Source organism: Carassius auratus, unplaced genomic scaffold (assembly GCF_003368295.1).
Source record: "Carassius auratus strain Wakin unplaced genomic scaffold, ASM336829v1 scaf_tig00016634, whole genome shotgun sequence".
NCBI classification, from domain to species: Eukaryota; Metazoa; Chordata; class Actinopteri; order Cypriniformes; family Cyprinidae; genus Carassius; species Carassius auratus.
Genome location: NW_020524697.1, coordinates 52,286 through 72,827, shown reverse-complemented (window position 1 = coordinate 72,827; position 20,542 = coordinate 52,286). Strand labels below are relative to the sequence as shown.

Genomic DNA, 20,542 nt, shown 5'->3' with positions numbered 1-20,542 from the left:
CATGTGTGCACACCTGCTCAGCCTTTGCCAATGTCCTCACAGATGTTAGAGAATGATTCACAAATCTTTTCATCTGCTATGATGTCACTGTCGGAACACAGGTTGCCCAACTCAGGAGCAGGTTTTACCCTACAGGCACACAAATGGTGTCCCATGTTTGGATGATGAGGTTCTGCCCACTCTACGTGGGTGACTGGGTTATTTCTCCCTATAGAAACAGAGATTGTCAACATTCTTCCAAACGAAGGCAAAAACTGGCTAGACTAAAATCTAGCTGGTTCTGTAGACAGGCTTGAAGATTTTGTGGCCTTCTCACAATAATGTGATCATTATCAGATCATCTCAGCACTATGTTGCTTTTCCATATCCTCCCCATTTTCATTCCATTGAGTGTTTTTTTTCTTTCTTTTCTTTCAGTTTTCCCCATTTCTTTCCTTCTATTTCCCCTTTTTTAGCACATGGTGTACCGGAGCATGCCAGATGCTTCCCTTTGGCACTTTGTCTTGTTGGGTTTGTCAGAGAGTTGTTTTCAAGTGATTGTTGGCCTTCAGTTTACAGGCCTTGATTTAGATGCTAAACACTTTGCAAAGCGTAGCTCTAAATGTGAACTGCAAGAGTTCTAAAATTGTGGAAATAAAAACTAGTAGAACTTGCTTTAATTTTAGTTAGTAAACCCTTAGAAATGTCCATTCATAACGCACACCAAGACATTCATGCTGTGTGCCAAATCAGTTTTAATAGGGTAGTTAAGTAGATTAATTGTTAATCCCTTCAGCACTGTGCGCTTCATTGTGGAAATAAAGATCATTGTACTTCTGGAATATGGCCTGAAGACGATTTCCTGCTTGGATGCTTTGGTTCAGACCTGGCTGTCTACCTCCTTTCCTGACCAGAGTCTTATAAAAATTTGGGTAACTGTTTTCCAAACAACATGATTAAATATAAAATTCTGTGCAGAATTGTTGCTTCACTTAGTGGAAAATATGACCTTATTTGCTCCTTAGATTTGTATTATTTTATTTTATTCTTTTTTTAAACACATTTGGGAATATAAAATTGACGTCTAAAAAAAAAAAATTCACAATTTGTTCCTGTGCGTGACCATAACGTAAAGACTGAAATGACATATGCAGTCATGTAAATAAAATAAATAACATAAGGCTATTTAAATTTGTTGAATAAAATAACAAGTTATAGACCTGTTCTATCAGAAAGGTAACTTTAAATTGAAGTTCTTTTGTGATCTGGCACTAAAGAGAACATATTCTTAAATAAAATTATAATATAATGGCAGGGAAACACTGAATAATAACTTCACAGTAAACAGGTGTACTGTTAGTGTGTTTTAGCAATTGATTTATGAAATACTTGACGTAGTACTGCACAAGTAAGCTGGATGTCAGTGATCTTCATTTGAGGTATTCTGTTAAAATGAAAGTGTCTTCAGCCAGTCTGTGTTCTGTAATTGATCTCGACTGCATTGTTTGAGATCGCAGTTGCTGATTGTAATGTTACTTTCGCAACCTCTATGCACAATGTTTTGTTTTCCCCCGTTGTTTTAAAAGAGAATTATTGAAATTATTATTAGGAATTTATCTGTTATAATATTTGAGAGTAGGTTTTTGTTACGCTAGTTTTCATAACAGGGTGAGTGTATATCTCTTTGATGTTTATTGATATCCTATAATTTTAACCATCAAACAGTAAGATTAAAATATGACTACTGACCAAAACACTAACAGGACAAGTTTACTAAATATGATAAAAACTAAAAGTTACATGTGACACAGGACTAAAGACTAAATTAAAAATAGCTTACAAAATTAACACATCTGTCAAATCCTGGGTGTTATGACAGTATATATCTTAACTGCAGGATATCTATCATTAGAGATTTTGCTATATTGTGTATTCCTCAGTATGCAAATATTTCTGTGAAACCATAGTACTACTTAAAAGTTATATACACCTTGGAGAGACAAGGAAACATGCAAGAATGAGAAAATAAAGATAGTTGATAGTTATTAAGTGCAATAAGCAGTGAAAAATATCTCAATGCAGTGCTCGCGATTACTGACACACACACACACACACACACACTGAGAAAGCCCCTCTCTCAGACAGCATGCAATTTAAAAAAATATCTCTTTTGTGCTTGAATGTTCAAATACGCACACAATTATGTCAAAATGCCCTTCGTGTTTAAACATAGTCAGTTGTGTCTTAAATAAATGTAAATAGTCGAGTGAAAAACGGATGTGTATCAGTTGGTCTTAAAGGGATAGCAGTCTAATTTACCTGCTGCTGTCTGTCATGATTAATGTTAATCACTCACTGCACTTGACTGAATCACTTTTGGATCTTTAAGAATCAGTTTGATTGATACAGTGAAGACTATGCAGTGTTTTATACACTAAATTAAATTTCTGTGAAATTTCTTACTACATGTTAAAGGGGTCCCAGGATATACCCATTTTTCACAAGTTGATATGATTCTTTAGAGTCTTAATGAAAAGTCTGTAACATAGTTTGTTTAAAATTTCTGAATTGTAGTGTAAAAAAACTTTTTTTAATCGAGATTAAAATATTTATTATATATATATTATCATAATGTAAATCGAATTGCATCGTGAGCTGAGTGAATCACTACATCCCTAAAAATTAGGATTGTTTAAATTTTTGTTTATTCCATTATATTAATAGTTGTTTTGGGATCATTTACACAGCAGCACACATACAGTGACTATGACTGTGTCTGATGTATATTTAGAGGAAATACCTTGGGCATTCATTAAGGTACTGCTATTTGCCTCTAAGGCTGTAATTTTTTTCTACTAAAGTTATGTACCCATTAGGTGTTTCACATTTGATGTAGGTCCCAGTTGCCCCCCTCCTCACCTCTAGTCTGGCAAACAAGTTGTGGCATGTAAAAAGGAACTTTTTGCTTTTTATGCATCCTTCCCTGTCTCCTCTGGATAAATGATCCTTTATTGTTTCAAAAAAGCCTCAAGGTACAAGTGCTCTGCAGTTCTAAGTCTTTAATTAGGTTCTTTTTTTTTCTCATGGGAAATAGATAATAGTTTAATGTGGCATAGCTTGTGTCCCAGCATCAGGTTCCAATTGTAGGTAGGGTGGCTGGCATGAGAGAGTGTGTTTGTGAGAGTTTCATGACTAGTTTTGGCTCATGGCCCAAATTCCTTAACTATAGTGTTTGTGTGTTGCCTGGTTGGACTTTGTCTCAGTCACAAGTGAACGGCTATTTTTGCATGTACTGTATGTGTCTTCTTTAACATGCTGTGTGTGATGTGTGCAAACCTGGTGACCAACTACAAAAAATGTCTTACCTCTGTATTTGCCAAGGGTTTATGTCATGTACTAAGTCATGTTTTGCTTGGGGATCAAATAATCATTTTACTCGCTGAAATGCAAATCAGTTTCTAACCTTTAAATAATGGGGGTTTTTTTTGGATTGTTTTGGTTGGTTTTCTGTCTGCTTTATCCATTAAAATAAAACTACCATAAAAATTTACAGACACTTCATTTCTTTGTAAGTGGGCTAACTTACAAAATCAGCAGGGGATCAAATAAATATTCCCCCCACTGCAAGTCTTTTTCTTTTTATCTGTATTTATTATCTTTATATATTTTTATATATTTTATCTATATTTATTATCTTTATACTTATTTCTTTTTACTAAGTTATTAAATTACTGTTCAATTAGTTTAATAATTTTTCAGTACTTTTTGAGGATTTGTTTGAATTTTTACTTCTGAATTACCATAGTATTCTGCAGTGAAATTTAGTTGGTATCTAAAATGTAGACGTCATAGCAACCTTATTTAAAGTAAATTATTTAATATTTATCAAATATATATCACGTCTTTAAATAAATAAGTTGTTATTTTTGCCATAATTGAGCAGCCCCAGTTGTTTTTCTCTAAGAGGAACAGAATAGTGTCTATGATATTCTTCAATTTTTCTCCCTTTTGTGTTCCATAGCTGACGCAGAGTAAGTGATTGTTAGGTTAATTATTTTTTTTAAACTTTACAGATGAAATTCCAAGTATGCAGTGAACATGTCAAGTACCTAAAGCAGTCACATGCTTCAGTACTGTTTATGGCCCAACAAAGCCATGATCCTCACTTGCCAAACATTTCAGTCACACAGGTTCCTTCTTTTTCTTGGAGAGCTGAGTTCAGATAAGGGAATGTCTACAAGCAGAATGTTTCACTTACAGATTTTTCCATTCTTGTTCCTGCAGGTGTTCTGTTTGCTTTGATCTCCTGACAAACTGGTACTTTGAGAAAGAGGGGAGGCTGTACTGTCACAAACACTACTGCGAGAAGTTTGGGGAATTGTGCCATGGCTGCTCGCTGCTTATGACTGGACCTGCTATGGTAAGAAAAGCCATGTGAATTTGTCTAAATTGCATGTCAGTGTGTTTATTTTTCAGAGTTTCAGCAAAAAAAAAAAAAAAAATCCTCTGAGAGAGTAAAGAATTAGACTATTCTTAGAAAGGCCTTAAGAAGAAGATTTCACAAGGCAAATGCTAACCTGCACAAGAACCACTTAGATAACATGCCATTGTCTCTTTAAGTAAATATTTGCATGGCTAAAACAAGAGGTCTAACGAAGGCAGGCAAAAGTCAATAAGTGCAGATGTTTCATGGTACTGAAGAGGTCACTGATAAGGTTAAGGGTGGTTTAAACTTTCTTTTCCACTTTTCCACTCCTAATGTGAGCAAATGAATCACATAAGTGATACTTGTGGGAGCAAATCATATGAAACACACAAAGCTTGAATCTTTCCTTGCGTCATTATTACAAAATGATTTCTCATACTTATGATTCTAAAACTTCCCTGCAGCTGTCTCTCGCTTGAATCACAATTTACTTAACCTCATGTGAAGTATCATGAAAGATTTATTGAAGAACATTTCTGTTGATTTTATCTACGAAGATCAACTGAATCTAATACTGTCCAGCTCCAAAATGAACATTTTAATTAAGCTTTCAGAGCTTAAAGGTATCGATTCCCAAGACTCCCTAATATGGACAGCTGTAACATTATTCAAATATTTGTTTTGTGTTTCTTTCTTCTCCTCCTAGGATATATAACTCATTTGTTTGTCTTTGAATCATAGTGGTCTTTATATCATATCTCACTGGAATCATATCTCGGTCTTGATTTCAGACTAGCTGTGATTGCTGACTATTATAAATGATCTCATTCCTGTGAGCAGAGTGACTGTGATCTGAAGGCTGGAGTGGCCTCAGTGTTGTGTGCTGTTTCATCATGCGTCTGGAATGCCTTTGCATGGTCTTCAATGAGGAGCTGTGTAATTATGACGAAGCCGTATCAATGTGTGAGAGAGACTTTCAAATCCATCTTTTATTTAATCGAATCAGTGTTAAAAAAAAAAAAAAATGGTAGTTTTTCAATGGGTTCAGAGAGAAAAGGGGGAGAGAGAAGAGAATTTGCCAGCGAGCAAATCTCATAATGGGCCTTTTCTGTTTGGGCCCAGATTGACGGATGCCAAGTATTTCTGGTCAGGGTGCGTTGCCAATTGTGGGCTCAGAAGCACAACCGGCAGGGTGTCAAAACCTCTGAAAGACAGGCAGGAAGAAATCACATGCACAGCTGAAGTGCTGGTTTATATGTGTTTGTGCATTTGCATAGACCATCCATGATAATGAAAACTTCTCTTTGGGTGGATTAAAGTTACTCACTGCTCAGCTGAGTTCAGTTTTTAATCGTATCCCCACCTCTTTTCTTCATCCTGGAGTTTAAATTGTCTAAAAGCTGATGTTGTGGATCTGCTACCGCTTTTTAGCATATCAAATTCTTGGGTGACCAACTCTAATGTAGATTTTTATTTATTTTTATTTATTTATATGTTCTGTGTTCAGTTAGCCATGGTGATATGACTCCTTGTGTCCTAAGGGAGGGGAGGCTCTTTCACAAAGTAATGCTGGGAAACAGTCTTTCTCACATGCACATTCACACTCTGCTGTAACACACAGACAGGAATGATGTATATGCACAAAACACTAGAACACCATGCTTACTCACAGGTTGAACCAAGTGTCAAGCTGTTACACTAACTTCCATTGTAAATGTAGACATTTGATTACTCCCATACTTTGTCAGGACGGTGAGTTATTATTTTATATACAGTACAATGCATAAAAAACATATACATACATATATATATTAATTCTGTGAATGTTATTATTATTATTGAGTGTTATGGTAATTTGCCATGGTGAGATTCTTTGACATTTTATGCTAGAATGACCAAGTAGTCATAAAATCCTCTAATTGCCTGTCTACATGTTCTGAACTCTGATTGTTGAATAGTTTAGACTTCATGAGGGGGTGTGGCTTCCCCAGCCAAGAAATTACCCAAGAATTTGGTTAGTCAAACCCCGGGACCGTTGATTCACAGCTTGGTAAACATAACTGCTAATCTGCCTTTTGTGGTTCACATTAAATGAAACCTCAACGTGACCTCATACTTTCTCAATTCAGCCACACTGAAAGGAAGAGCCAGAGGGTTATTGGTTAAATAATTTTCCATTCAAATAAAAGAACAAAAGGTTGTTTCTAACCCTTCTTAATTGACAGCTATTTTTATATTGAATTTATACAAGTAAATGAGAGTGGGCAAACCGTGTGTTTATCTTGGTATTGGTGTTTGGTATTGAGACTTTTTGAGTAGTTATGCTATATACAGTGTGTGTGTGGTATGTGTGTGTATATGTGTGTGTGTATATATATATATATATATATATATATATATATATATATATATATATATATATAAACAATTAGAGCTGTAAAGAAAGGAATCTGGGGTAGTTCATTGTTTACATTTAAAAGATGTGCGGGTGTTTGATTTATGCAGTTGATTTCTGTGGAATTTTATCTGCTAATTACTAGTAAACAGATGTTTATGGTTAATGTATTTCCTGTCAATTCTCAGATTAAAATGTTATGTATGGTTGCATATTTGAATGTTTTTTTCCGGTTTATTAATTTTTCAAGAGCCTGCGTTAGAGGTAGGTGGTGTTAAACAGAGATTGACAGAAATTATGTGTTGTCTAAGGGCATGGGATCATGGCTGTGGAGAAGGGTCTGGCAGCCTTATGTCACTTCTGATAACAGACAGACTCAGACACATGCAGGTGTTACAGAAAAAGACAGGATACACACTCACGTCACTGTTAAAGAACGCAGACTGTAGGAAGACCGTGCACTGACACAAAGCAGCTAAAGCACAATGAGGGCATGATCCACCATGTCTGGGCTTGGCAGAGAGAGCAATCTGCATACACGCAGGATACAGGAATATCGCAGAAAGAGTGCATCTGGACCACTGTCAGGCCTGGTGTTGCTGGTACTGAGGATTATTGTAAGACTGTATGGCAGTGTTCTGATGTGGACTGGGCATTCGTGTGTTTCAGGTGGCAGGAGACTATAAATACCATCCCGAATGCTTCGTGTGTTTAAGCTGCAGAGTGGTGATTGAGGATCAGGATTCCTATGCCTTAGTGGAACGTATTAAACTCTACTGGTGAGCAACTTTACACATTTCACCTTCAAACTGTACATGTATTTACTGTAGACTGTACTGGTGAGGAAACTTTACACGCATTAGATCCAAACTGTAGTGATGATTCCTCTCTGTTGACTTTACAAATCTTAGCTAGGGTGACCAGATGTCCCAGTTTTATGAGGTGTGTCCGTTTAGTTTTTTTGCAAGGAAACTAATTTTATGCAAATCTGGCTTTTTGACATTCATTTTAAAATCTTATTGATTCATTCTTTAATAAATTGACCCATTTATTTGAAAGTACCAACTTACAAAATAATGGTTTTATGTACACACATTTTTTCTATTCATGTTTCATGAATAATGCCCATTAGTTCAAAATTTTACTGAGGAAACATCACATAACTGCGAACAACCCATAAGTAGCCTTTTCAGGTTAAATTCAACCTGTCGGAACTTAAATGCATATTTGAGTTCAGGTAAGCAGCGATGTTTAATACTTGTATATTTAATCATAACCTCCCAATCTCCTTTATTTATTTTGACTGTAGTTTCACTTCATTTGTTGTTTTCAGTAAAGCGCAGGCAGGTTGACACACATCTGTGTGTTTCATAACATGTCTAGAAATGACTTGCTCTTGTCAGGTCTTGTCCTGAAAGTTCAGGTCCTAAAGTTTTCGAACTCTAGTGATGCATTTCAACTTCTCTCTCTTACTCAGTGGTAAATGCTACAAGCAGGTGGTCCTAACACCAATGCTGGAGAAGCGGGGTTTGGTTGACTCTCCAACGGACCTGCTCCCTCACACAGTGACTCTGGTGTCCATGCCTGCTGCCACCAATGGCAAAAGAGGTTTCTCTGTCAGTGTGATTAGAGACTGCACCAGTGCCACGGCCAGTGTTCAAGTCAAAGAGTAAGTAAAGACATGGGAAATTAACACTTGATGTATTTTTTAATTACTTTTGCTTGAGATCTTTGTTAAGCAAGCAGTCAAATAAAGCTGAATATGTTGAGAAACATTTGGAATAATAGAGACTTGCTTAAGTTATTTATCACCTCGGAGATTCACCACAATGTCACCACACCCAGTGCCAGAGACAGATGGAATGTGTTGCATAACTGTGGTGATACGACTGCGTATGCTGGACTGAGGGAACAAACTGCAACTTTCTTTGTGTTCTTCAGATGTGAAACCATAACAAAAAGCTATGAGATTCATATCCATATTCATGTCTTTTCATGATGGGAATCTCCCAAAATCTTATCCTTATAGGGTCAGAGGGATGCATATTAGTCCAGAGGTTCGGAACGCCATCCATGTTGGGGACCGAATTCTGGAGATCAATGGACTCCCAGTGTCAGCTCTGATGGAGGAGGAGGTACTTTGCATTTTTACTACTACCATGCTTGGTATTAGTTTTGAGGTGAGGTGAAATTGTGCCAACGTTAACTTGTTTAATCAATGTGACAGTACAGAGGAACAGTATGGTAAGCATTTGGAATACAAACTCATACTATAGCTTGTCCTAGAACTTACAATGACACTCCGTTCATCTATGGTAATTATTTTAACCTGGTCATGCACTAAATTTACACAACTCCCTAGAAACAGGCTGTGTTTGTTATATGGCTTTGATGTGTTTCTTTTTGGATCATAATACATGTGACACTATGGCTGCATTTATACTTGGCATTAACACGCGATGATCGTGATCCGATCAAGCAGATCGGATCATCAGTCAATCAGAACATGTGTTTTTACACTTGGCAACATCATCTGACTTTTCTGTCTGGATAACCAATCGGATCTGTCTTTCCTGCGCAATATTTAAGTAAATCTGCAGAGGATGGCCCAGTGCAAAGTCAACCTGAAGCGGTGGGTTTTCTTTTGAAAATCATTTTCAATCGTGGGTCATTTTACAAATCAGAGAGGGGTGTAGGAGTCTCATAGTGCTCCACACAAATTTTTTTTAATGACAGTTCGCGAAAAGGGGGTAGCGTTTTTCGTAATGTCGACCTGTGTATGCAGACACGATGGCTGGATTGCGTTTACATTGAGATCCACAATGCGTCCCCGACTACCTCTGGACCAGAACACGCTTATCGAATAACATTCTGATCACAAGTGCATTTACACTTGTCTTTTCAATGTGTATGTGGACAACATCCGGATACTGGTCGCATGTTGATGCCTAGTGTAAACGCAGCCTTTGTTGATGTTGCATAAGCAGTATTTAGTTTTCTAAAAAGTAGTGCAAGAATTTAACTTTGTAATGCATACCTATCTTGGGAGTTATGTGTATGTAGACTCTTGGACTAAAGTGACTTGTCAGCTCCTACAGTATGTAAGTGCTTTGCATTCTCATTGTGCATTTGTAAATGTAATTTAATTTTCCCACCATTTCTCCTTAACGTCTGAATTCCACTGCTTTACTTCTGCTGTCATGGATTTGTGTGCCTTAATTTAATCTTGTACAAGGAGGTTTTTGGACAGACTTTGTTTGGCAGCCCTCTGCCCGATGTAATAAGCAGCCTAAAGATTTTTTGTTATTAAGGACGTAGCACTATCTGATCACTTCTGTATTATCTTTGATATATTGATCTCTGCTACCACTGAATCTAGATCTGTCTCTGTCAGAAGGAGATGCATTAACGAGAACACAATTCATTTATGGAGGCTATATCTTTAACACCACGCATTTCTGCAGACTCTGTTGAAATTGTCCTTGATTCCTTCAACTCAAAAATTAAGAATGTTATTGATGATATTGCTCCAATAATAGTCAGTAAGAAAACAAACATACATAAATCAGTTTTGAGAAGATCAACAGCAGTTCAGACTATGAAAAGACAATGCAGAAAAGCCGAGCAGATGTGGCGGAAGACAAAACTTGAAATTCACTATAACATCTATAAAGACAGCCTTAATGTGAAATTAGCCACAGCTAGACAAAATTTCTTCTCAAACCTTATAAACAGTAACTTAAACAACACTCGTACTCTTTTTGCCACTGTTGAGAAACTGACACCCCCCCCCCCCCCCAGTCAGATTCCCAGTGAAATGCTCTCAGACAGCAAATGCAATGAGTTTGCTTCCTCCTTTTCTGAGAAGATCATCAGTATCAGGAAGGCGATTAGCACATCCTCAAGCCATGCAGAGGTCAGACAGATTCAGCCACAATATCAAAAAGATACTATGTCTATTTTTGAAGGAACTGATAGCAAAGTTCTGGAAGACATAGTGCAGCACCTAAAATCGTCCACCTGCTATCTTGACACACTTCCCACATCTTTTTTCAAAAAGTGTGCTAAACTGTTTAGAAGCAGATCTTTTAGAAGTGGTGAATGCCTCACTTCTTTCTGGGACATTTCCAAACTCCCTGAAAACAGCAGTTAAGCCCCTCCTGAAAAAGAGCAATCTTGATAACACCATTTTGAGCAATTTTAGACCAATATCTAATCTTCCTTTTATAGGCAAAATTATAGAAAAGGTAGTTTTTAATCAGCTGAACAAATACTTAAACTCAAATGGATACCTGGATAATTTTCAATCTAGTTTTTGACCACATCACAGTGCAGAGACAGCACTCATTAAGATAATAAATGACTTAAAGCTGTCCTCCAGGTTTTATTGCTGTTGTGACCCTAATCAAAATAACCACAAGAGTATATGAACTTCTGAATTTGGATTGTTTGTTCAAGGTGGAGGACTTGATCCATCGGACCAGTCAGACACTGCAGCTGTTGATGGAATATGATCCAGTCAGACAGCGTCTGGACCGGCTCCGCCTGGGCTCCTGCAATCAACTGGGTGTTCCCGCAGCTTCCCGTATGCGTATGTCCTCCTCAGCAGATGCTGAGATTGAACGAAGTGTCACAGTGGGCAATGGGACGTTAAAAAGGAGGTCCCTCAGGTAACTTATGTCATCCAATTAGGTGTCATCACGAGGCATGTGTAGGTTCAACATTCAAAGTTGGAGCACATTTAATTAATATTTTTGATTCCATGTGGATGTGGATATACAAAGGTGGTGCAAATAAATACATTATACAATTGATTAACCTTTTCCAATTGATATTAAGTTTGTAAAAATACTTTTGTCTTTGTCTTTGTATTGTAGACGTAGCAACAGCACCTGCAAGTCTCCAGTGTCTTCATCTCCAAAGGACCCTCCGATTCTAACTCGAGATATCGGGCGCTCTGAATCCCTACGTTCTACTTCCAGTTGCTCCCACCGTATATTCCGTCCCTGTGACCTCATCCATGGAGAAATCCTAGGAAAAGGCTTCTTTGGACAGGCCATCAAGGTGTGTGTTCATTCAACCTTTCCTCATTTTCTGTTTATTGCAATGTCTAAAACTGGTCATTGATTCCTTAATGTTGTCTAGAAGAGCTGGTTCACTGCATTGAAGCTTAGTTCAGTGCTGGAAGACAGGCTTGAATTTGCTTTCGTAAATGATGAGAAGTAATTCAGATTCCAGTTATGAATTGTGGTTTCTTTGTTGTATTATTGAATAACTTAGCTAAAGCACTTCTTTAGTGGCATAGTAGTTCCATTCACAGTTGGCAGAAGGATGCAGATGAAATTCATTAAAACTATTTGGTTTCAATATTTTGGAAGATCTGGAAATAATTTATCTTCCAAACCTAATGCTGTGTGATTTTGATTTATTTTGTAGGTGACCCATAAAGCCACAGGTGAGGTGATGGTGATGAAGGAGTTGATCCGCTGTGATGAGGAGACACAGAAAACATTCCTAAAGGAGGTATGAACATCCCTTTCTTTCACCACATGCATCACTCATTTCTCCCATCTGATTACCATGTAATTTTTTTCCTTCATGTCTCCTATCTGCTTTTATTCCTTCCATCCCACTGTTGTCTGCTCAGGGCCAGTATCAGGGTGATTTAAACAGCAGATAAAACAGATCCATGTGGCGCCGGGATTCAGTGTTGCTGTAGCGTTTGTGATTGTTTTCAGAGGAAAATAGACTTAGTCTAGATTTATCCAGACTGTATTTAGTATGAATCATTTCAAGTCAAGTCAAGTTGGGCTTTATTGTCATTCTGCTACATGTGTGGACATACAGTGGAACGAAATGTCGTGCCTCACAGGACCACGGTGCTACATAAATACAGACATACAACAATTAAGTAAAAAAGTGTAAACCTTTAAACAACTAAACTACTGACGGATTTTGACAATAAATATACTATATATAAATGTTTTCTTATACATAAACTTAAAAAAAAATAAATACAGACTAGGGCTGCACGATGTGTCGTTTAAGCATCGATATCGCGATTTACGAATCCACGATATGTCAAATGCTTTACATAATACTGTACATGTGCAAAGGGAAACATCATAAGTCAAGCAGCTGGCTGGGGAACAGTGCAAGATGATTTGTGGTGCATGAGCATGTAAACATACGTATATTACAGAGTATTTTTTTGGATTATGTACACACTGTAGTGTGTGAAAAGTGTACAGGCCCACTCACCTGTGTGTAGCACACTTCAATTTGCACACACACACATAAAAAGTAAACAGTAAAATAAAAAAAGTTTCAGACAGTTTTCAGATTTTAAGAATCTTAGCAATTAGTATTTACTCCCCTCACTTTCTCTTTCCCTCTCTCTTTTGCAGGTAAAAGTGATGAGAAGTCTTGATCACCCACACGTTTTGAAGTTCATTGGGGTTTTGTACAAGGACAAGCGGCTTAATCTGATAACGGAGTTCATTGAGGGAGGCACTTTAAAGGATTTTATCCGAGATGCGGTGCGTCCTGATTTTAAAATCCCCTTTTTCCTTTCCTCTTGCTTCTAGGAAGGACTGTATATCAAATGTTAGTGGTTTAGTCTTTATCACTGTCTTCGTTCACCTGAGATTAACTTTATAAGGTGGAAGGGAGAAGGACAGGGTATAGGGGCTATAAAATACAAACAGTCGTTAAAAATGAGAGAAAGAAAATGCAGTTGTGTGGTTGCAGTGGATGAGAGGTAAAAAAGGTATGAAGTGTTTCCAGGTGAGGGATTCTAGAGAATGTTTTCCAGATCCACCAGTGGGTTTGCTTTAAAATATGGGTCTCAACATAAAACACAAGGATAACAGATGATATACCTCTGCTTCAGTCTTTCATTATGTCTCTCTATTGCGCTATAATGTTTTCTATAAAAGTGTGTCTGTAATAAGTGGCTGCCGTTGAGTATGATTTCCTCTCTAATTCATGGATAGCATAGTGTGCTTGTCACACTGGGCTGTATTATAGTGTGGTTATAAACTAGGCCAGCAATTCCTCTCTCTCTCTCTCTATCTCTATGTTTTTGTCTCCCTGTCCCTACAGGACTCATTCTCATGGGAACAGAGAGTTAGTTTTGCAAAAAGCATTGCATCTGGAATGGTGAGTGGTCTTCTGGGTCTGCACACTTATAGCTTGGTAAACAATAAAAGCTATTGTTGTAAAATATTTGAGGTACTATTGGTCCAGAGTTGACAGTTATATATACATACTTTGAAGGAAACTGTGAGATTATTAATTTTTTGGGGATGTAAAAAAAAAAATCCCATTCAAGCTTAATATTCAGAGACTAAGAGTAAGACTTCCATAGGTTGATTTTGCATGTGAAGTGTCAACAATTTGGGTCTGGTACTTCCAGCATTATGTTGTTGTTTTAGTGTCTCAACCAGTCTGATGCAACAACATCTGAGTAGTTGAAGACAGACAAGCAACTTTCTGTTTAGCAGGAGGATTTGTTGTGTCCTGTTGCCTAGTGCTGCTGATTGCATCACTTTTTCAGTTTTTGTCTTTGTTCTTCTTTTTGTATTGGCGATCAAGAGGTCTCATGCAGTTTGGTCTTTCCTTGGATGCAAGCTCTTTTTCTGTCTCATCTGATTTATTTATTTATGGTTTATTTATTCTCTTATTCTTTCAGGCATATCTGCATTCAATGAGCATCATACATCGAGATCTCAACTCTCACAACTGCCTGGTCAAACTGGTACGGGAGCACCCATTCCACATATTAACTCAGATTAACGTCTACACTTATTTGGCCTTGCTTGCAGAGTCAAGGGCCTAGAAACAGGTTTTCATAACCAAGAAGAGCTGACAGGCTTGTGTCAGCACAAACAAAACTGCTAAAGTAGACAAGTACTTAAGCGGTAGAGAGAAACCTCACTGAAGGGGGATCAACGCTTCATATTTTTACTAGTCCTGCCAACATTTTCAAAAATCACTAGCCAAAAATAAACATTATTAAAGACAAGTGACAACCAGTAAATAAGAACAAATTAACAAATTACAAGTATAACAAATTACAAGTAATAGGACAATTAAATATAAGCCTATAGCACAAAGATAGAAATGAAATGATGCTTAAGGTTTTTTTATGTTTGTAGATGTTTAGGTACAGAAATTGAAAAGTCACATATAAAAAAACATTTGCATATTCTTCACAAGTGCAATTTCTGATTTATATTAGATTGTGTAATTTCAAAATCAGAAGCAAAAACAGATTAACCTGACTTCAGCTTTGTGAAATTATGCTACATAAAACTTCTGTCTGAAACAGAAACATCAGGTGGGCTGAATGAGATGCAGATTCACTCTCTGACAGCAGGTGGCGCTTATGGATCAGTACAGTAATGCAGCGTTTCCTTTGTAACTGTTGTAAACATGGCAGGAGTGTGCATATTAACACTAATTAAAGACCGCGTGAATCGAAAGTTTGCGACTGATTTTACTTCCGTATTTTGACGTACTTCCAAGAGAAAATGGTTTGATTGAAAATAGGGTTTCGGGAGAACCTCATCATAAAACGCACCTCCTTGCCATTTCTGTTAGTTACGTGTTGTTTCCTCCACGCAATGTCAACGTTCATGGGGCACTGACAGTTGGAGGGGCGTGCTTAGGCTAATGCCTTAGGTCAGACTGACGTCATCACAGAAGGTCCGTCGCTTAAGAGGAGAGGAGCATTCTCAGATTTGTATTGAAGATTACGAAGGCAAACTATTTTTTTTTGTGTGGATTGACTTGCACGGATGGATTGTTCACCACAAAAATAGCAATGTGCCCTAACAAAATAAATATAATCAATTTTGATTTAATGTGTATTTTAAATGCATTATACTGAGACAAAATGAAAAGAAAACGTCAATCTGAAAACAGTCACTTATGTTCCCCTCAGAAATGGATTCTTGTAAAGTTCAATGTTTGGATTTTCTTTCTATATTTTGTGCATCATGAACAGTGGCCTGCTACAGTATTTTCTCCTCTTTGTGTGCGTCTTCAGGATCTCTGGCCTCTGTTAATGGCTGTTTACAGTTCAAGTATAATAAAAACAATATTTCCACACAAATGGCCAATTTTGAGAGAATTATTGTAGTGCAGTTTGTGTGCAAGCACGGAACAGAAGACAGTCTGAAATAAAACAAAAAATGTACAGTCGCTCGGTGCATCTGTACACCATTGTATAAATTCAATATAGATGAATCATTGTTAAAGCTACAAAGTTACTTGCCAGTACGGGTATTCTGACATACTTTTGTATGTATTTGCCCGTTCATGCGGCAGAACTGAAAGAAGTTGTGGCCTGATCGGGCAAGTGACAAAATCCGTCTGACAGATCCGTCTACTGTCCCGAACGTCTTTCACGCTGGCCCCGGGCCATCGGGCAGTCCTTATTATTGTCGAGCCCCGAGGGTGAAGATCTGTTCACTCTTGAGGATTGTTTAGTTAGTGGAAAGAAGATAAGACAGGAAATGCTGGCTGACCCTTACTGACCTCAGTGTTTCACATATCATGAGTGAATCACTTATGACAAGCTATTTAAAGAACCTTTTTTAAAGAGAACAAACCGCATGCCTTTGGGGCTTAGTAAAACATTTAGACAAGCACAAATAGTTTAAAGCTAAGATAGACTTCTGGTGTTATCAAAATCTTTCTTTTTACTTTGTGAATTAGATTTTTTATTTTATTTTCATTTTTATTTTTTATTTTGTTTTTCTTAATTTAATCTATTTATAAATTGATTTTTATTTATTTATAAATACATTTGCTTTTATTTATTTACCTTTTTCCCAAAATTCTTTAGATTTACTTTGTACTCCTTGAATTTATATCATACACCTAGCACTACCTGTCATGCTAAACATTTTTGCATATTAATATTTTTTGTTCCACTTGTCTGACGCCTGCAGGACAACACTGTCGTTGTGGCAGACTTTGGTCTGTCTCGTCTAATCATGGAGGACAAGGTCAAACAGCCAACCCCTGACAAACCAGCCAATAAAAAAAGACTGTTTAGACGCATTGACCGTAAGAAACGCTACACGGTGGTGGGGAACCCATACTGGATGGCTCCAGAAATGCTTAATGGTGAGAAGAGAGTATTACACTAAAGATAGTGCTTCCATAAGACTTAAGTTCAGATTTTGCCACCATGGTCACGTAATGAATTGTGGTAGTCCATTAAAGATCATTTATACAAAAGGTTTTTCAAATAACTTTTGAATCCAACATATTTTTGTTTTGTTTTGATTTTTCGTCTTTAATCCAGACTCCAAGCTCTGGTATAACCTTCACTTACATAAATGATTAATTTTAAAATTGGGTTAGTAGTATCACTTTCAACCCTGGATTGTGGTGCCAAAGATAAAATAATTCCAGTGTAGTGATGAAAGGTTCTAAATCAAGCTGGTTAAAAGCAAACAACTGAACAATGCTTGTTTCTTTAAATCTTAATGGTAATCTGGTAATCCCAGAAACATTTACATGCTGCATCTGAAAGATTAAAAAAATGTCAAACAGTAACTAGAATGGTGTACTTCCTCTCTGTTAATCTAATTTAACAGTTTAGTTGTATATAAATAAATAAAATCACCTTTATTGCTTTCTGAGAATATTGTGCTCAAGTTCTTTGTGCGTGTGTTCCTCCAGGTAATTGGCATAGTCTGCTATAAACATAGGTGTTTTTGTAGGCTTGTTTTTCTTAATGAATGTCTTTTATCTGTGTGTAAACAGGTAAACGCTATGATGAGAAGGTGGATATTTTCTCCTTTGGCATTGTGCTTTGTGAGGTAAGAGTCGTTTGTTGTGGTAAACATCTCTGACTTTATGAGGACAGCACGGGTTCTTAGAACTGTCATTTATGTAAGCACTTGCATACGAATGTCGGAAAGCCAAAAGCAAATGTTACGCTCTACTGGTTTGAGTCAACACTGCTATATTTCATTTTCAGTTATGTAAGAGGACACTTAAAAGTTTCCTGTTTACTTCACTTCCATTTGTCCTTCTTAATTCTGAACTCTTCTTTTGGTATAGATTATTGGTCAGGTTTATGCAGATCCCGAGTGTCTCCCGAGAACGCTGGATTTCGGGCTCAATGTGAGAAAATTCATTGAGAAATTTCTTCCTGAGCACTGTCCTCCGGCTTTCTTCGCATTGGCTGTGGCTTGTTGTGATCTCACCCCTGACAACAGGTTAGTGCCACTATGTTTTGTCACGAACGCCTTTCTTTTTTCAGCAGTAATAATGAAAGGTGAGTTTAAAATGGAAACAAGACAGATGACAGATGTGAAATGATCATTTCCCTTGGGTGGGTTAAGGTGGTGTGGCGTTATGATTAAAGATCTGCGCTGGTAAAACCCTGAACTGGGATTTTTAGAGTTGGTATCATACAGAGAATACTTTTATTCAGCAAGGATCCATTAAAATAATTAAAAATGATCAACTATTATGTGAATGTATTGTTCAAATAAATGGTGTTCTTTTGAACATTCAGTTCAGCGATTCCGAATGTTTTCAATTTATAATAATAATAATAGAAAATAGAAATTTCTGGGAATGATATAAATGTTTCTTGAGCACCAAATCAGCATATTCAAACAATTTCTGAAAGATCATGTGAAGACTGGAGTAATGATGCTGAAAATTCAGCTGTCATCACCGGAATAAATAACATTCAAACTTATTCAAATATAAATTTTGAATTGTAGCGGTATTTCACAATATCACTGCTTTTACTTTTTGATGAAAAAATGTGAGCATAAAAGACTTCTTTCGAAAGCCATACTGACCCCAAACTTTTGAACAGTAGTGTATCTAGATATTTTATGAATAATGGTGATTTAATATTACCCTATAATAGACAGAAATAGTTCCTGTTCTTACCTCTTTCCACTTCCGGTCTCCTTCAGGCCTGCTTTTCAGAAGTTGGAGGACTGTTTTGAGGCATTGACTCTGAATCAGGAGTTGAATATCCCACTGCCTGCAGAACTGGATGATCTTCAGCAGAAGTTTTGGAGGACTTATGGACCCAGTGAAATTGCGTCTGAAAACCAGGAGAACATCATAAACTAATCCAACAGCAGCACAGGCTGAGATATGGGCTGGAATCCTTTTTATTTTCTGGATTAGTTTACAGAACTGAATCGGAGCATTTACCTTGGGTTTGCATACGGGGAACATGCTGTTGCTGGCGTTCTTTGGTGAGATCTGTCATGACACTCAGAAAACGTCTAGAACTGCGAAGTGTTCTTGGCAGACGTCTGTTGAAGAAACGGGTACTATTTCAGTGACCCTGAACGTCTTTCTGACATTTTATTTCCTTCTAATTCCAATGGTTTAGTTATGATTTAACCATGCATCACAAAACCTTTAAGAGTGCCTACCACTAATTAAGTTATAGATTTGCCTAATGAAGTTTCAAATGTCAGATTTATGTAAATGAATTGTGTAGCATCCATTATACTGATCAATGAGTATTTTTCAATCACAACGAAAGTGTGTTCGTCATTAAACCTTTCAAGAACATGTCTGGGTCATATAGTTCCCCCCATAACAAAATGTTGTGAGAAATTTGAGACCATTAAGATTTGACTTTTAGGATCGTTTTGTTCACCCCCTTCCCAGATTCTCAGTAATGATATTTAAAGTTGTATTGTTAATGCTGATTTAAATAATAAAAACACCATTGAGGATATTGGGAAATATAGTGCTTAGTTGTCATGGAAATTTATTTTAAAAAATAGGATCAAATGTGACCTTGACATGTTTTCAGGTGATTAACCTCTTTATTTCAAATAATAAAAGATATGGAAGGTTCTTTTGACTCACCATGTTGAAACTCTATTGTTGAACCACACTGCCCCCTGCAGGTAGTAGTGCTTAAGTGCACGCAATCCCTTTACCACTAGCACTTGAGGTCCTGACCTCTGCAACTTTACAATCCAAAGACAGAGAGTGATAAAACTCTTATGAAAGGAAGTAATAATGTTTCTGAGATCAGATTTGATTTCCTATGTGTGGTTTCTTGGAAATGCGTCTTACATTATTCTTGATACATCAGCAATTTGAAAACTGGAGTTTATTTTACTGTTATGGACTCACCTTGTAAATATAACATGACAGGGTAAGGATCTTTTTTTTTCTCCGTATCTAAACCTGTTCTGGAGTTGTATTCTCCAAGTGAAATGATAAGTGAGATCGTAATGCTGGATACTGACCAGCTGTGTCTGTACTGAAACAGGCTGTTATCGAAATGTCTGCAACACAGAACTGAACGAGTGACGTTTTGTGAGGACGTTTGAAAATGATTGTCATCCATGTTTGGATAACAAATAACGTTTAAATTAACTGGATATATATTGTTCATGTTTGTATAGATTTGCACTCATGTGTTGGGATAATGTGGATTTGTAGTTTGCATATGTTTATAGAATGTGAAAAGCTGTAAAAGAGCATTTTTTTCTAATCTTATCTGTCAAAGGTACTGACAAAATACAAAAATTACAAAAAAAAAGTACAAAATTATAACCACTACTTGTACGCCACAGAATTTCTCACACTAATGTTTCATGAATAAAGATGAGTACGTATTGGCTTCATCTTCATTTGTTCTCTTTTTCACCAACAATTTAATATTTCTAGTAAGTGTTTAATCAGCCACAGGGAGGCGCTGTTGTATAAGATACTGACAATAA

At 36.9% G+C, this 20,542-nt stretch overlaps 1 protein-coding gene and 1 long non-coding RNA gene across 2 annotated transcripts in view; one reads left to right on the top strand and one right to left on the bottom strand.

Moving 5' to 3' along the window:
- The window catches only part of LOC113075265 (LIM domain kinase 2-like), a 26,729-nt gene extending 7,720 nt beyond the window's left edge, over positions 1-19,009 (top strand). The window contains exons 3-16 of the mRNA XM_026247960.1: positions 4,264-4,399; positions 7,470-7,579; positions 8,278-8,469; positions 8,830-8,935; positions 11,259-11,470; positions 11,678-11,864; positions 12,237-12,323; positions 13,208-13,339; positions 13,905-13,961; positions 14,494-14,559; positions 16,760-16,937; positions 17,583-17,638; positions 17,883-18,040; positions 18,758-19,009. Of these exons, the coding sequence (XP_026103745.1) occupies positions 4,264-4,399; positions 7,470-7,579; positions 8,278-8,469; positions 8,830-8,935; positions 11,259-11,470; positions 11,678-11,864; positions 12,237-12,323; positions 13,208-13,339; positions 13,905-13,961; positions 14,494-14,559; positions 16,760-16,937; positions 17,583-17,638; positions 17,883-18,040; positions 18,758-18,920 (1,840 nt within the window). The 3' untranslated portion in view covers positions 18,921-19,009. The remainder of the gene's footprint in view (positions 1-4,263; positions 4,400-7,469; positions 7,580-8,277; positions 8,470-8,829; positions 8,936-11,258; positions 11,471-11,677; positions 11,865-12,236; positions 12,324-13,207; positions 13,340-13,904; positions 13,962-14,493; positions 14,560-16,759; positions 16,938-17,582; positions 17,639-17,882; positions 18,041-18,757) is intronic.
- LOC113075267 (uncharacterized) overlaps positions 1-20,542 on the bottom strand; it is a 25,462-nt gene extending 4,920 nt beyond the window's left edge. The window contains exons 1-2 of the long non-coding RNA XR_003280904.1: positions 19,005-20,542; positions 18,732-18,891 (exon numbers count right to left, since the gene is read on the bottom strand). This is a non-coding gene — a long non-coding RNA (uncharacterized LOC113075267). The remainder of the gene's footprint in view (positions 1-18,731; positions 18,892-19,004) is intronic.